Source organism: Pongo pygmaeus, chromosome 9 (genome assembly GCF_028885625.2).
Source record: "Pongo pygmaeus isolate AG05252 chromosome 9, NHGRI_mPonPyg2-v2.0_pri, whole genome shotgun sequence".
NCBI classification, from domain to species: Eukaryota; Metazoa; Chordata; class Mammalia; order Primates; family Hominidae; genus Pongo; species Pongo pygmaeus.
This window is the reverse complement of record NC_072382.2, coordinates 115,041,118-115,058,410: the sequence shown is the minus strand read 5'-3', so window position 1 is coordinate 115,058,410 and position 17,293 is coordinate 115,041,118. Positions and strand designations below refer to the sequence as shown.

Genomic DNA, 17,293 nt, shown 5'->3' with positions numbered 1-17,293 from the left:
AGACAAACATGTAAGTATAGGCAGCTCCGAAATCACAAAACAACAGCCCTTAACCCTATCCTCACCTGTCTTCACTTTACTGCTTATCCAGCTTAGATTCCATGGTCAATCACTCAGCAGCCATCCTGCCCATATACTCAACTCACTTGCCCTGCTATCCCACCTAACAGATAAAATTCCAGCTTTACATAATTCCAATTACCCAATTCTCTCAGTCTGCATTAGGAATGCTAAGTACTGAGGGAGACAGATGCCTGGGGGACTGGTCCAAACTCAACTGGACCTTCAGTGATGCCCAGCAATCCTTGTTATCCTAGGCAAGATATCCTGTCATTCCCCCAATGACTTTTAACAGTTTGCAATCTAAACCTGACCATCTCAAAAAGATGACCTTATTTATCAATTCATAGAGGAAAGAGATGCCATCAATTTCCTGCCATTAAAACTACAAAACTGCCTATACCTACATCCATCCTTCCTTCCTACCAGGAAAAGGTGCCCATTCTTCTGTGAGGTTAGTCCTTTATCCTGGGCTCAGGATTCCATCATCATATTTTCATAATCAGGAACCCTGCATCACCAATTAATAATCCTATTGCACAATATTTTCAACCTATTCCATTAGACCAGCTTCCTACTAAACGTGTTTATGTACTTTAAATCTCTCCTAATGCTCTGTCTCCTCCCCTTCACAATGAAATTTCTGAATTCATTTTCCTGTTCCAATTTCTTCATTTCCCACTGACTCTTCAAGGAAATTTGAAATTTTTAATTGTACAATATTTCAAGCATACAGAAAGTAATATAACATTTTTGTTTCTATGCCATTTATAAGTTAATGGTATCTTTTCTCCAGCATGCTTTAATACTTAGTATTTGTATCATTTAGATTTTGCTGCATCACACACCATGTCAAAACTTAGTGGTTTGAAACAAACCACCATTTTTGTGGCTTAGTTTACAATTCTCTATGTCAACAATTCGAGCTGGATTCAGCTGGCCAGTTCTTCTGGTTTCAGCTGGACTCACACATATATCTATGGTCAACTGTCAGTCATTTAAGTGGCTCTGCTTTATAAAGTCTGCTGGCTGTTGGCTTGAGAAATGCGAGCAACCAGGGGAAGTGTGTCTTACCTTCTCATGAGTGGTATGAGTGCAAGCCCCAATTCAAATGCACTTTTCAAGCCTCTGCTTGTGTCATGTTTGCAAACATCCTTTTGGCTAAAGCAAGGTACATGGCCAACCCAGATTCAAGGGGTAGAGAAATAGGCTCCACTCTTGATGGGAAGAAAGGAATCTGTAACCATTCTTGCAATCTATCAGAATATTTGTGTATGTAATATTTAAACAATTTTTTTAAAATAGTTGTATAAAATGTGCATTCATTTGCAACCTACTTTTTTCTCTTAAGATGCTTTAGAGATGTGTTCTTGATACACATGGTTCCAGTTGATTCATTTAAACCATTATATATACCATAGTTAATCCATTCTCTTATTGATAGCCAGGTGGTTTTTAATTTTAGTTTTTTCTAAAGTAAGTAAATGCTGAATTGAATACCTGTATGTACATATTTCCTTGTGCACATATGTCACATATCCTTCAGGATATGGCTGTACCAATTTTTACTCCTACAAAAGAGTACAAGAGGGAGTTCCCATTCTTCTACATTCTTATCATCACTTGCTAGGTTAAACTTTTTAATTGTTGTCAATATAATGGATGGGAATGGTATCTCATTAACGTTTTAATTTGCATTTTGCTGAATTTGATTGGAATTGAGCATCTTCTTATTGATTTGCACCCATTTGGATTTCTACGAAGAGCCTATTCCTATCCTTGGCCAATTTTCTATTGGGTCATTGTCTCTTTCTTATTAGTTAACATAATTTCTTTTTAAAAAAATTCTTTTTTTTTAAGAGATGGTCTTGCTATGTTGTCCAGGCTGGATTTGAAGTCCTGGACTCAAGCGATCCTCCTGCTTCAGCTTCCTGAGTAGCAAAGACTACAGGCACATACCACCATGCCTGGTTGATTTGATTGTGAAACAGGGGAGTTCTCTGATCCCCCTCACAGGACATGCGACAGGGGTGTGGCTTGCTTGTTCAGTCACCACCACTGCTCAAACCCCTGAGGGGAGGCGGGGAACGCAGACGGACAAGTGCAGGAGCCCAATTGGGCACGTGTTACAGTGTGTCCTTTTAGCCCTGCTATCTGCAGACGACTTGAGTGTTAATCAGCTTGACAGACCTCTGCCTTTTCACAAGGGCAGATGGAAGTGACAGCTTTCTGTATCCCGAGCTCTTGCCCAGCGTCCCCTCTTGCCCAGCATCCCTGGAAGAATCAGGTCACACACAGGATTAAAGGATGAATGTGGGGTTTTACTGAGTGGTGGAGGTGGCTTTCAGTGGGATGGATGGGGAGCTGGAAGGGGGGATGGAGGGGAAAGATGATCTTCCCCTGGATCCTGGCCATCCAGTGGCCAAACTCCCCTCTGGCTGCTCCCAGCCAAACTCCTCTCAGCGTTCAGACATTCCTCCTCTTTTCTCTGCTGTGTCGTTCTGCCATTTGTCTGCTTGTGTCCTTATCTCCACACCTGCTCGTCTGCTTCTGGAGCCTGGGGTTCAGGGTTTATATGGGCACAGGATAGGGGAGCATGGCAGGCAGGCCAAAGGGCAACTTTTTGGGCACAAAAACAGAAATGCCTGTTTCTGCTTAGTGCTGCAGATCTCCAGGCTTGAGGGTGGGGTCTTTGCCAGAGAACCACCCTCTTCTATCCACTATTCCCCTGTCTCCTATCAGTTGTATATTCTGGACTGGTTACATATATTTCCAAACATCTTCCCCTTGGGTATGCTTTGTCTTTTCATTTGTTTTTATGGAATATTTTGTTGAAGAGATTTTCTTTTTAATTTTAATGTGTTAAATATACCATCTTTTCCTTTATAATTTAGGCCTTTTGTGTCAGTAAGGTTATAAATATACTCTCTTATGGTGTCTTATAGAAGTTTTAAAGTTTTTTTCTTACTAAGGTATGTAATTCACCTAGAGTTGACTTTCATGTAAGGCAGGAGCATTATTTGTTGAGAAGTCACTGCCAGCAATGTGTCTCATCATCCCTGTTATGTGTGCAAATCTGCTCCAGGCTCTTCATTCCTTTCCCCTGATTGTCTTTTCCAGCACCAAAACCTCCATGCATTGATTACTATGGCTTTATAATAAATTTTGAATGTCAGGTAGAGAAAGTTGTCTTGCTTTTTTTTTTTTTTCCTGCAGAGTTTTCTTGGCTCTTCTTGGTCCTTTGCTCTTCCATGTAAACTTTGGAATCAACTTGCTGAATTTTAGTACATACTACTTTGGGGGTTTTGATCTAAATTGTATTTACTGTATAGGACATTTTAAAAATTGACGTCTTTACCAAATAAGTCTTCCTAGGATTAAATACGTCTCCATTTATTTAGCTCTTCTTTCATGTCTTCTAATTAACTTTTTTTTTTATTAACTCAACTGCACACTTTATTCTAATTTAATTGTTTTTCTCCCTAATGCCCTTTTTCTATTCCAGGATCGCATCCAGGACACTATATGACATTTAGTCATGTCTCCTTAGGCTTCTCTAGGCTGCGACAATTTCTCACCCTTTCCTTATTTTGATGACCTTGACAGTTTTGAGTAGTACTGATCAGGTATTTCATAGAATACCTTGCAATTTGGGTTTATCTGGTATTTTTCTCACGGTTAGACTAGGGTTACAGGATTTGGGGAAAAAGACCATGGCACATTATGGCGTATCAAGGATGCATGTCATCAGTGTGATTTATCAGGAGGTTAACCTTGATCATCTGTCTGAAATTGTGTTTGCCAACCTTTTCCACTGTAAAGTTACCTTCTTCCCTCCCTTTCCATACTGTACTCTTTGGAAGCAAGTCACTAAATGTAACTCACATTTAAGGGGTAGAGATGCTCCACCTCCTTGAGGGAAGAGTCACTACATAAATTAGATGGAATTGATTTACTACTCTCAGGGTAAACACAAATTCCTTACCATGGTTTCCAAGGTCTTTCCTAATCTGGCCCCTCCATATTCAGATGGGACTCTTCTCTCCTTGATCTCTTCTTTCCAGCCATATGGAGCTTTTTATTCTTTTAGTTCCTCAAAAGCAACACACTCTTTCTTCACTCTTAGCTTTCCTACCTCCTTACTTCCCACCCAGAATACTCCCCTGTCATCTCCCCAGTGACCAACTCCTACTCACTCTTCACATTTTGCCTAAATCTCGCTTCTTCAGGAAAACTTTATTTAATTTCTGTTACGGACTAAATTGCATCCCCCCAAAAATTCACATGTTGAAGCTATAACTCCTGGTATGACTGTATTTGTAGATAGGGCCTTTAAAGAAGCAACTAATTATTGCCCTAATTCAGTATGACTAGTGTCCTTGTAAGAAGAGAAACACCAAATATATGCACGCACAGAGAGTTGACCACGTGAGGGCACAGCGGGAAGATGCCCATCTGCAAGCCAAGGAGAGAGGCCTCAGAAGAAACCAAACCTGCTCACACCCTGGTCTTATATTTCTAAACTCCAGAACTCTAAGAAAATAAAGTTTTGTCATTTAAGCCAGCCAGCCTATTTTGTTCCAGCAGCCCTAGCTGACTAATACAACCTCCCAAAGCTGGGTTAGATGCCTACACTTTATAATTCTCTGTGTCTCATATTGCACACTTGAAATTACTGTTTAATATCTGTTTTCTCCACTAGACTATTGATACCATGAAAAGAATAATTCTTTGACTGTATTCTCTAGCTCTTACCAACATTCAACACATAGCAAGAGCCCAAGAAGTAAATGTACAGAATCTATATACATGTGGCTACATAAATTTAAATTAATTGAAACAAGCCACATTTCAAACCTGGGCTGCAGCCACAAACACACAGAACCCTAAGCACTAGACCACACAGTGGAGTTATAAGCCACATTTCAAATGCTCACTAATCATGTGGCTAGTGGCTACCATAGTGGACAGTGAGGATTATGGAACATTTTCATCATCACAGAAAGCTCTATTGGACAGCGCTGGTATAAATGATACCTGAATGAACTTTGAGTATGCATAAAAGTTAGCCGGGTTAAAAAAAAGATGAAGAGGCAGTGGGAATGGCAAAGACCCAGTGCAGAGTGTGAAATGCAGCGTATGTGTGGGAAAGTATCAGCAGTTTATTGCTGCTCAAGTGTGAGGTAGGGAGATATGAGAGAGGTAAGGACAAGGTCATGGGAGGACTTAAGTCCTGATGAGAGCTTGGGATTTATTATGACTGCAAAAGGAATCCAAGCAGAGAAGTGTCTGGGTCAGATTTGCATTTTAGATACATTACTCTGTGGGAAGTATAAGCCTGGAGACAGGAAAAACAATCAGGGCTTGTTGAAATAGTCTGGGTGAGAGGAACCAGAACAAAGGGAGGGTTGGAGAGGATGGCTCTCCAACCAAACTAGATGGCTAACTGGATGCAGGGTTATGAGTTGGGAGGAGTCCCAGATGACTTGTAAATTTCTGGATGGTGGTGTCACCAACTGAGACCAGGATGAAGGGGAGGGTAGGAGAAGCAGGTTTTATTTGGGAGGGGGAGGGCAAAGGGGAAGGAAAGAGATGATGCCTCAATTTTGGACACATTTGAGTTATTTGTGGGATACAGTAGGTATGACAGTACCATAGAGGCAGAGGCTCAGAAAAGAAGGCTAAGTGTCCATGTAGATGTGGGGGTCATGAGCAAACAAGTGGCAGGTAAAGCTACATGTTTAGACCAGCTGAAGAGAAAGGTGGCAGTGGGCCAAGGCCAGAGCTCCATGCAACAGCATTCAGGGATGAGCATTATACATGTATCATTTATGATGTCACCCAAACTAGTTTTAAAACCACTTTATTCCTTGAACCCATACAATCTGCTAGAAGCAGTAATTTCAGCATATTGCCTGTATTTACCATGTAAGGTCTGTTTGCTTGTTGGTTTGTTTGTTTCTATACTCAAGCAAGCTCCCTGAACAGGGACTGACAGTTTGGAAATTCCCGAATGTGATCTGTGGGATCAGAGTACATATTCTTTGAGATCCAACCTGCCGGAACTTGGGAAAGGACTTTCTTATCTAGAGAGAGAGAAGGGAATGATGATCATAAGCCATCCACATAATTCGATGGATCCTAAAGGAAAGCCATTTGATTTTGCCTCTGAAGCTCTAAAACAGAAATGGCTCTACTCTAAAATGGGAGGAATCTCACACTGATCAATGAGGCTCTTGACCCTTGAAGGGAACAGCTAGGTTCATTGTCAATGGGGAAACAGCAGCTCATTTTGACTGGATTCCACATAGAAGGATACAAAATATGGAAGAAAACCATCAGCCTGAATTCCTATCAGAATGTTAACAGTTTCTCTGATACCAATTAACAGCCAGAAAATACGGCCCTGAGGCTATAACTTGCTTCTCAATACCCTTCTCTTTAATTTCAATTACATTTTTTTCCTAAGAGTTATAAACCTGTCAAGCCACCCAGGAACTTAGAGCAATCATTTCTCTTTATCTACTCCACTTCTCTAAAGCAGAAATTAATTTATGATTTACTAGTACTTACAGATTTCATCCACATTTTTAAGAAATTTCTGCAAATCTTTCTCTTGATCAGCATCCATTGTGAACCGGAATCCCTAAGGGATGCAGCATAATGATGAAATTAATAATAATAAAGCACTAAACAGAACGGTCAGGCTTATTAGCCTTCTAAAACTAAGAGCCAAGTGATTATTTTTATGACAGTTTTGTTTATGTCAATGAATAACAGCAGGGTGATCCCTTTCATTCCAACTGCTGTTTAAGGCCAAGAGGCACTCATTTATGTGCGGCAATGCTTCCAGAAAGCTTCCAGCCCTCCTTCCAGTGCAGAAAACGCTCTGCAAATAGTTCTTCCAAAGCCAACATCAACCCCGGCGATTTAGGGACCTGGCATGGAGATGAGAAGAGAGCAGATGACAGGTTGCCAAGGATAGAGAAATACACTAACACCTGACTTTGATCATGACAGGCTGGTCTAGTCAGAAGCTTAAATGTGGATGTGTGACAGGTAACAAACTTGGGGCAATTTGCATCTAAATGTCCATACTTGTTTAAAATACGTCTTTGGCTTGTTTCTGAAGAGTGAAGAAAGGGTACAAATTGGCTGAAGGGATTAGAACATGATGTTACCATGCTCACCAGCGTCTCTTCTGCTCTAGGTACCTTAGACATTATTTTACAGTTGTTTTTGTGCGAGAAGGCCCCGTGGTGTACCCAGCAGCACTCAGTGGTTCATCCACAGATCATAAAAATCATCGGGAAGATTGTTAAATATACAGCTTCCTCAGCCCTAGCCTGAGATTTCAAGTCAGTAAACCCGGGACAGTGCCCAGCCAGGAATGTAGATTTTAAACACTTTCCAGGTGACTCTGATTTACGGCCAGGTTTCATAGTAGTGTAACACGCTTCTAACATGTAATCTGCCACGAACAAAGTGCGAGTGATTTAATCGAGTCTCAGTGTCCTTATCTCCACCAGTTACAAGCTGCGTGATTCTGGCTAAATTCACAACCTCTCCGAGCCTCAGAGTCCTCACCCCATACTATGGGAACAGTGAGAGAAACTACGAGGACTATTTTGGGGACTGAAGTAAAGCACCAGGCACGCGACGAGACCTCATCGTGAAGCACCCTTACCTATATAAAATAGGCGGTGGGGTTGCGGCTTAACTGAATGATCGCTAGGGTTTCTTCCAGGTCAGATCTTTTCAACTCCCACGGAACAGAGGCCCAGTCCAGTGAATTAATCTGCCCAACGGTATGAGGGTTAGAAGGCAGGCGCACAGGTGCAAGGACAGGAGACAATCTCTGTCTCCCAGGGCATGGATCTCAGGGTCCTCACCGCTTGGCCAGTGCCCCCCACCCCCCCCCCGCTAAGGTGAGAGGGCCAGAGCCAGGTGATGGCGAAGCGGCGCCGCGCTCGGTGTTTCACTGGGTAAGGCTGCGGCAGCGGGGACCTGTGCCGGAGCCTGGCGCCGAGCCTGTCCCGGACGCTCGCTGCCCGCCGGGCGCCAAGAGGCCAGGCCGCACGCACTGTTGCCCGGCAACCGCTCCCAGGCGTCGGCAGGTCCCGGGCCCTCCATGCAGGTCCCAGACCGCAGCCAAGACCTTCCCATGCTCTGGGGCCCAAAGCAGGGTCCTCTGCTCGGCTCTGAAGGCCAGTCCAGGACCAGCTCCCAGGGGGGATTCGGGAGGATTCCGGGGTACCCCGCGGCACCGACCTCACTTGCCCAGCTTTGGACAGGAAATGGCGCATGGACCGGCCTGGGCTGGGGCGGGGCCAGGAGCCAGGGGCCCGGGGCGGGGCCAAGGGCGGGGCCAGGAGCTAAGGGCCCGGGGCGGGACCAAGGACGGGGTCAAAGGCCAGGGGGCGGGACCGGGGGCGGGCATGGACCGGCGATCAGATTCGCCACCCCAGAGCTCTAGCTCTGGAGCGCGCCATGGTCAAGGCCAAAGCCGAGGTTGGGATGCCCGATGCCTGTCGCGGGGAGACGGAGGAAGCAAAGTGCTGGTCTCTAAAGTAGCGCCTGCTGCTCGCCTTTTTTCTACTGAAGAAGGGGTGTCTCACTCCCATTAGCTTAATATCCTTGCCCAAAATGTAAAGTCTCCAGTGTACTTGTGAATCCGGTTTTGTTTATTGATAAATGTGTGAGTTAGAAGACTCACACATTTATCCTTTGGAAAGTTATTTGAGTAATCTTTTTAATCCTCAGTTTTCTCACCTATGAAATAGAGAAATGGCACTTTCTCATAAGGTTTATGGTTAAAGTGCTGTAACTGCCAAATAGGTTCACCTTGCTCACTCCCTAGACAGAGTCGGTTTATCAAGACAGGGGAATTGCAATAGAGAAAGAGTAATTCACACAGACCTGGCTGTGAGGGAGACCGGAGTTTTATTATTACTCAAATCAGTCTCCCTAGCTTTCAGGGATCAGAGTTTTTAAGGATAATTTGGTGGGTAGGGGTCAGTGAGTCGGGAGTGCTGATTGGTAGGATAGGAGATGAAATCACAGGGGGTCAAAGCTGTCCTCTTGTGCTGAGTCAGTTCCCAGGTGGGGGCCATAAGACCAGATGAGCCAGTTTATCCATCTGGGTGGTGCCAGCTGATCCATCGAGTGCAGTGTCTGCGAAATATCTTAAGCACTGATCTTAGGTTTTACAATAGTTGATGTTATCCCCAGGAGCAATTTGAGGTTTAGAATCTTGCAGCCTCTATCTGCATGACTCCTAAACCATAATTTCTAATTTTGTGGCTAATTTGTTAGTCCTGAAAAGGCAGTCTAGTCCCCAGGCAAGAAGGGAGTTTGTTTGGGAAAGGACTGGTATTGCCTTTGTTTCAAAGCTAAACTATAAACTCAGTTTCTCCCAAAGTTAGTTTAGCCTATGCCTAGGAATGAACAAAGACAGCTTGGAGATGAGAAGCAGGATGGAGTCGGTTAGGTCAGATCCCTTTCACCCTTTCAGTTATAATTTTGCAATGGTGGTTTCAGTGCCTGGTACCTAGTCAGTAGGAACAGGTGGCAGGTGACATCCGGGGAATCATAGTAGGATTTAGAGCAGAATGAGCTAATGAGCACATTCATTCATGCCCCAAATACATGCACACAGCCCTAAATAAATTTCAGTCTGTTTTTCTAAACAAAATCTCAGAGTATTATGTGCAGGGTTACCAATGGAAAAAAAGCAGGTTTAGGGGAAACTTGAGCTTAAGTTCATGGTCAGAAACACCTGGAACTTCTTGTCAAATGAGTGCTTTATGGAAACCTATTTGGTAGGGAACAAGGAGCCCCTAGAGATGGAATTTGCCAGAGGGGAGAGGGATCCAGGAATGGCCAGCTAGCTCTAGTGTTGATTCCAAGTACAAGTACAGCCTGTTGACTCCCTGTGGCCTAGGCCCCATAGGATGCGTGCCTGTGTCCTGTCGAGAACAGAAGAGCTGTTTGACTGAAGTCTCTATGATGCATTGGTACACATACCATCCTGCTTGGGTACCCCTCTAATGCAGTATAACACAAAGGGGCCAGGGATGTTCTGCTCCTCTTGGCAGCTGAATGGGTACAGCATCAGCAGAGTGAGTCTTCTGGCTCATCAGCTGCAGCAGGAGACCTGGGGGTCCCAGCAGGACATGGTCACAGTGGCTGTCCCAAGGGAATGAGGTGCCTCAGGAGAAGTAGCAGACAGTGTAGGTGCCTGGCAGGAGCAAGGACGTTGATGAGCACAGGCCAGGCACACCATAGGGATCCTCAGAAAGATATGGGGTACTTCACAGTGACCTTCCAGTCTGTGGGAATTGATGGAGACAAGAACCAGTGATGTTTTGGTTATCACCATTAGTATCATCCCATTTTCCTCTTAGGCCCGTGAGGCCTTGAACACACGAAGGCTATATGCCTATGGTCCCCAACCTGTGGGTGTTTCTTATCACTTTGAGGCCGATAGTTCCAAATCACTTACTTCCTATCCTGCTACTCTTTTCACTAAACACCTTTCCTAGGTTCCAGAGGTATCTGCCCACATAACCATTCACTCACACATTCATTCAGCAAATGTGAGTGGTCTATAGTGTGCTAGATGCAGCGGAAGGCCTCTGGGGTGCACTTGACAAATATTCATCACATGCTAAGTGGTTAAGAGCTGAGGCTCTGGAGCTATTTTGCTGGGTTCAAATCTCACATCTCCACCTATTAGCATTCATTAAAATGTCTTTAAGCACCTACCATGCACCTTCTATTGTGCTAGGTACTGGGGATCAGATTCCTCCTCTTTTATTACTAACACTACTGAAACCTTCCTTACAAAACTTTATAAAATTAATCAGGGAAGCAGGGAAGGGGAGAAATAAAATAAGCCCAGCTTGCAGCACATTCAGCATGAACCACGAGATCAGCTTGTTCTCTGGCCTGCTTCTTCATAATTGTTTAGTGTTTGTTATCTCAGAATCACATAGACCCAGTTACAAGATTATAGTTCCCCTTAACTGCTCTATAGTTAACAACTTGAACATAAAACGTTACGTTTTCCACTTGGAATATTCTTTCAGGTCCTGCATACCAGTGAAATTACTCATGTCAGCTGTTGTGAAGGACCCATTAACACCAGCTAGTCTGAGGGCCCCACTGTGACCCTGTGCTGCTGGCCCCCCCAGGTCTCCTACTGTAGCTGACCAGAGAAGTTGACTCACCAAAGAATGCAGTTTCCAAATCCTGATACTTTCATCCCCCTTATCCCACCAATGGACAACCCCAGTTTTCTAGCCCCTCGCTCTCCATGATCTCCTTAAAATCCCCAGCCCAGCACTCCACCGGGAGACAGATTTGAGGGGCTCCTCCTCATTCCAGCTCTCCTCCCCCTCACTTGGTGCCCTATGATCTGATTCTTTCTGTGCTGCACATCCTTCTATCTCAATGTAACTGGTCTGTTATACACAGTGGGCATACAGTCTGTTGGTTCTATGCATCTGCTACTGCTACTGCTAGATGTGTGACCTTAAGCAAGTTACTTAATCCCTGTGGGCCTTAGTTTCATCATCTGTAAAATCGGGTTGTTAAATGATTCTCTATCCCATAGGGTTTCTGTGAGAGGTACATGAGTTAATACAGGCCATGTGCTTAGAACAATGCCTGGAGCATTATCAATACCTAGTAAGTATTATTAACTATTACTACTACTATGATTCGTATATGTTAGACCAGGTCCTCTGAACCTTGATTGTGTTTAGAAATTGCCTGGGGATCTTGTTTAAACAGGATAGGGGCTGAGATCTGCAGTGACATCCCTTTATGGACTGTGGCCACACTGAGTAGCAAAGTGCAGACACTTCATTAAATGCTGGGATGCAGCAAAGCACCAGTGGTACCTAGTCACCAGACTCAAGGAGCTTATCACCCAAGGGGAATAAGGGTCAATAAACAAAATCATCATGTAAATTCTCATTGTGATAAGTGCTGTAAGAAGTAAAGGGTGAAAAGCAAAGGTAGCACAGAGTGCCATGAAAGTCTAGTCTCAAACACTGGAAGTCTTCCCTGATGATGTGGTGTTTAAGAAGAGACTTGGGGGGTGAGTGGGCATTGGACAGTTAAAGAGAGAGGTGGAGAAAGAGCGAATGGCATGGGCAGTCAGGAAGGAGCCTGGTATGGAGGAGGAACCAGCAGAACGCCAAGTTTTTCTGTTGCATGGAGAACAAAAGGTAAGCAGTGCAAGATGAAGCAAGGGCCAGATCACATTAGGCCTTTGAAAGCCATGTAAAGGTTTTTGGTCTTTGTCCTAAGCACCATGGGCAGCCTTCCAGGGATTTTAGCAGAAAAGTGACATGCTCAGATTTTTATTTTTTCTTAGAAAGTTATTTTGACTGCAATGCAGAGAATGATCTGGAAAGAGGTGAGAGGGACACTGGTTAGGAGTTTGTTGTGGGTACTGGTGGTAGGAATAGAGATGAATTTGAGATGTATTTTCGAGGGAGGATTGACAGCAGGAAAGTATCAATAATGACATTAGGTTTCCAGCTTGACTAGATTAAGATTCTCCATTGGCTGAGCTAGAGAATATTAGAGAATAATGTTTGGAGAAAAGATGAGTTCAGATTTGTGATATCCGGTCCAAAATGCCTATGAGTTATCCAAGTATAGATGTGGAGTAAATTGATAATTGTCCCTTAATATTTGTTCTCCTCTTCTTCAGATCTACCAATTTTTAGCAAGGCCCAAGACACCTAGAATAGACTGTGTTTCCCAGCTTTCCTTGTGTAATACACAATCAAGTTCTGACCAATTAGATATAAGCAGAGGTGGTGGTGCTACTTCTGGGAAGTGTCCCCAAAAGGATGCCCTTTTCCTTGCTGATTGGAATGGGGACCCAATGGCTGGAGCTGGGCCAGCCATTTTGGACCATGTTACGGAAGCATTGTGTTGAGGATCTAGAAGGAGACGGGGTCCTGAGATCATGGAGCTGCCTCATGGGCTTTGGACTGCCCAACTTCATATTTCTATATGAGCAAGACATTGAACGCCAACAAGAGATACTTCAGTTGCTGGAAATATAATGACTTTTATTGAAGATTCTGCTATCTTGGGTTTTCTGTCACTCCCAGTCAAACCTAATGTTAACTGACATGGAAAGCACTCTTCATTCATTTATTCATTCATTCAACTAACACTCTCTTAATATTTATATCTAATTTTTCATCATAAGTCCATACAATAATGTTATACTAGCACAATAGAAATGTTAATATTTTAAAATGAAGCACAATAATGTTATACTAGCATAATAGAAATGTTGATATTTTAAAATGAAACACATATTAATTTTTAAATGCATCTCATCCAATAAACTTTAAGCATTGGAGCAATTTGATACTGAGATCATGAAATTAAGAAGGTTATGTTATTCTTTTTTCTCTTTGAAGTCATTTTTCCATTTTATATCTCCCCATACACACTTGGAATACTATCCTATTATGGGATTTTCTTTTTTTTTTTTTTTGAGATGGAGTCTTGCTCTGTCACCCAGGCTGAAGTGCAGTGGCATGATCTTGGCTCACTGCAACTTCCACCTCCTGAGTTCAAGCAATTCTCCTGCCTTAGCCTCCTGAGTAGCTGGGATTACAGGTGTCTGCCACTGCACCCAGCTAATTTTTGCATTTTTAGTAGAGATGGGGTTTCACCACGTTGGTCATGGTTGGTCAGGCTGGTCTTGGACTCCTGACCTCAGGTGATCCACCTGCCTCAGCCTCCCAGAGTGCTGGGATTACAGACGTGAGCCACTGCACTCAACCTTATGGGATCTATTTTCATGCTTGCATCTCTTTTACTGATAATCTCATCAACTTCTCTGCCACAGAAATATCAACAAAAGTTGTTGGAGTGTTTGTTGTGACCAAATATCATACTATGAGCCAGAGGCACAGCCTCTGTCCTCAAGGATCCCACAATCCAATGAGGAAGACAGATGCATAAACAGATTATTATATTAATAGAACAGTATGATAAGGGCAGTGAAGGTCTAGTGCCTAAGGAAGAGGGAGGGAGAAGGAAATGCTGTCAGGCAGGTCCGCACAAGAATAGGGATTTCCCTGGTTAATGTGCAGGCTGAGAGTGTGTAGGAGGCTCCAGGCAGAGGGGACAGGACTGGCAAAAGTTTAGAGGCAAGAAACATTGTGAAAGGCAAGAGTGGTGCAAGATGAGCCCAGAGATGTGGGTAGGGGCAGCTATATCCAGGATGGAAGCCATAGGAAGGGTGTGGAACAGGGACACAACAAGGCAAGAGCCCAGGGATGGAACGATGAGAGTTCCTTGGGCAGGAGGGATGCAAAAGATGGGGGCAGCATGTTTGCTCCTGGTTGAGCTGGAAGCCACAGACATTCGTGGCTTCTTCAGAAGTCACTTCCATCTTGATGACTCCCACATACATCTCTGCGAACCCAAACTTTACTTCAAGTCCCAACACTCTAAATCCAACAGGGTAACTAGACAATGCCTTTCCTGGGAGTAGGGATTTTGCTTTATTTTATCTTTGTATCCCCAGCCCCTGGTGCTTAGTTGGAGCTAAAAAAAGATTTGTTGAATAAGTGAGTTATTCTCTTGCTCTGCTTAGAGGAAGGTTCAAATATGTTATTCTAGATGGAAAAGGAATAAGGGTGTTTATAGTTTCTCTGCCTCAGCCTTCCCAGAGTGTTCCATCCTGGAGGATGAGTGCTGTTACAGTCACAAAATACTTTTCAGGATAAATCTTGTACTTGACAGATTGACCACTTTAACATGTCAAAAGTCCTAGTAAACCCCGGATAGCCACTGGGCTGTCCAGGAAGATTCCAATTTTCCCACTTCCAGGTGCACCGCAGGATCTCACTTCTCTATGGCCTGGTGATTTGCTTTGGCCAATGCGGTGTTGGGAGAAGTGAAACGGGCAGAAGCCTTTAAGAGCCAGTTTGACTCCCCATACATGTCCTTTCCCCCGACCCAGCAACCAGATACTGTCCCTGAGTGAGTTCATGGAGGAAAGGTATCTGTCTACCTTTGATGGATACGTAGAATGAGTGAGCAACAGACCTTTCTTGTTATAATCCATAAAACTTTGGGGCTTGTTTGTTAACGCAGCATAATGTAGCCCATCATGTCTAATACGGCCACTCGGACCACTTGTTCTTCACTTGTTACAATGGCAAAGTCTAGGGACCTGGCATATGAGTATATGTAAATAACAATGGTTGTGATTTACATTGTAAGTGTCAATGTCTATGTATTTTCATATATATTCAAATGCACAGAGGGAAACAGACTTTTAAATTGTTGCTGACTTGCATTTCAAATATATTTCTCCTAGAGAAACTTTATGAATCATATTTTCACAACGACTACTTCCACCTGATCCAAATCCCTTGTGTGGTACTTCAGTTTTACTTTTGTTTTATGTCCTCAATAAAAATGGGAGAACATTTGTTCACAGTAAGTCTGAGACTTGGAGATTGTACAGTAAATCTGAGACTTGGAGATTGTATAAGCGGTCTCCCCTCTCTTTTACTCTGCTCTCTCTTTAGTGTAAACAACTGTCTTTGTTGTCTTTGTCTCTCTTTGTCTTTTCTCATCAACCATACTTTAAAAACTTAGGTGCAGCCAGGTGCGGAGTTTCACTCCTGTAATCCCAGCATTTTGGGAGACTGAGGCAGGCAGATTGCCTGAGCCCAGGAGTTCGAGACCAGCCTGGGCAACATGGGGAAACCCCGTTTCTACTAAAATACAAAAAATTAGCCAGGCACGCCTGTAGTCCCAGCTACTTGGGAGGCTGAGTTTCAACACAAGAGGCAGAGGTTGCAGTGAGCCGAGATTGCACCACTGCACTCCAGCCTGGGCAACAGAGCAAGACTCCATCTCCAAAAATCAAAAATAAATAAAAGTTTAAGAGAGATATTTTTATTTTCTTCTGAGGACATGAGGAGTAAAGAGATCTCACCTTTGCCTGCTGAGAGTGATTGGTGTAGACAAAGTCAACCTGAATCCAGGAACCAAACTACAAACATGGCCCATTAGACAAAGACCCCTCACCGTGGATGCTGGAGCTGCAATTGATTTGATAACTTTGGCTTCAAAATTTAGAGAAGGAGGAAGCTGAATGAATTTAACACTGTCTTTTTCCTCCCTAAAGAGAATTCAAAAGTCACATTTGATTTTTTTTCCAAACCTATGTCCTTTTGAAAAAAAAAGACTAAAAACAAACAAACAAAAAAACAGCATTCTACCATAGGCGTAGAAATAATTTCAGGATCCAGTTAGACTTAGTCTGTGTGACCACAGGGGCCAAGAGCCTGCCTTGAGATTTCTATACTTTTTTTTTTTTTTTTTTTTTTTTTTTTTCTTTTATTATTATTATTATTATTATTATTATCATTATACTTTAGGTTTTATGGTACATGTGCGCAATGTGCAGGTAAGTTACATATGTATACATGTGCCATACTGGTGCGCTGCACCCACCAACTCGTCATCTAGCATTAGGTATATCTCCCAATGCTATCCCTCCCCCCTCCCCCCACCCCACAACAGTCCCCAGAGTGTGATGTTCCCCTTCCTGTGTCCATGTGTTCTCATTGTTCAATTCCCACCTATGAGTGAGAATATGCGGTGTTTGGTTTTTTGTTCTTGCGATAGTTTACTGAGAATGATGATTTCCAATTTCATCCATGTCCCTACAAAGGACGTGAACTCATCATTTTTTATGGCTGCATAGTATTCCATGGTGTATATGTGCCACATTTTCTTAATCCAGTCTATCATTGTTGGACATTTGGGTTGGTTCCAAGTCTTTGCTATTGTGAATAATGCCGCAATAAACATACGTGTGCATGTGTCTTTATAGCAGCATGATTTATAGTCCTTTGGGTATATACCCAGTAATGGGATGGCTGGGTCGAATGGAATTTCTAGTTCTAGATCCCTGAGGAATCGCCACACTGACTTCCACAAGGGTTGAACTAGTTTACAGTCCCACCAACAGTGTAAAAGTGTTCCTATTTCTCCACATCCTCTCCAGCACCTGTTGTTTCCGGACTTTTTAATGATTGCCATTCTAACTGGTGTGAGATGGTATCTCATTGTGGTTTTGATTTGCATTTCTCTGATGGCCAGTGATGTTGAGCATTTTTTCATGTGTTTTTTGGCTGCATAAATGTCTTCTTTTGAGAAGTGTCTG

At 43.3% G+C, this 17,293-nt stretch overlaps 1 protein-coding gene across 14 annotated transcripts in view; it reads right to left on the bottom strand.

Moving 5' to 3' along the window:
* The window catches only part of TTC12 (tetratricopeptide repeat domain 12), a 51,916-nt gene extending 43,505 nt beyond the window's left edge, over nucleotides 1-8,411 (bottom strand). For 2 of the 14 annotated variants that reach the window (XM_054439805.2, XM_054439812.2), the window contains exons 1-3: nucleotides 8,332-8,411; nucleotides 7,748-7,858; nucleotides 6,634-6,706 (exon numbers count right to left, since the gene is read on the bottom strand). In XM_054439805.2, coding sequence (XP_054295780.2) covers nucleotides 6,634-6,691 — 58 coding nt within the window. In that variant the 5' untranslated portion in view covers nucleotides 6,692-6,706; nucleotides 7,748-7,858; nucleotides 8,332-8,411. Of the gene's footprint in view, nucleotides 1-6,633; nucleotides 6,707-7,747; nucleotides 8,305-8,331 lie in introns of those variants that run through there. The other 12 variants (XM_054439806.2, XM_054439808.2, XM_054439814.2 and 9 more) reach the window with 9 other exon arrangements.
* Between the last annotated feature and the right edge of the window lie 8,882 nt (nucleotides 8,412-17,293).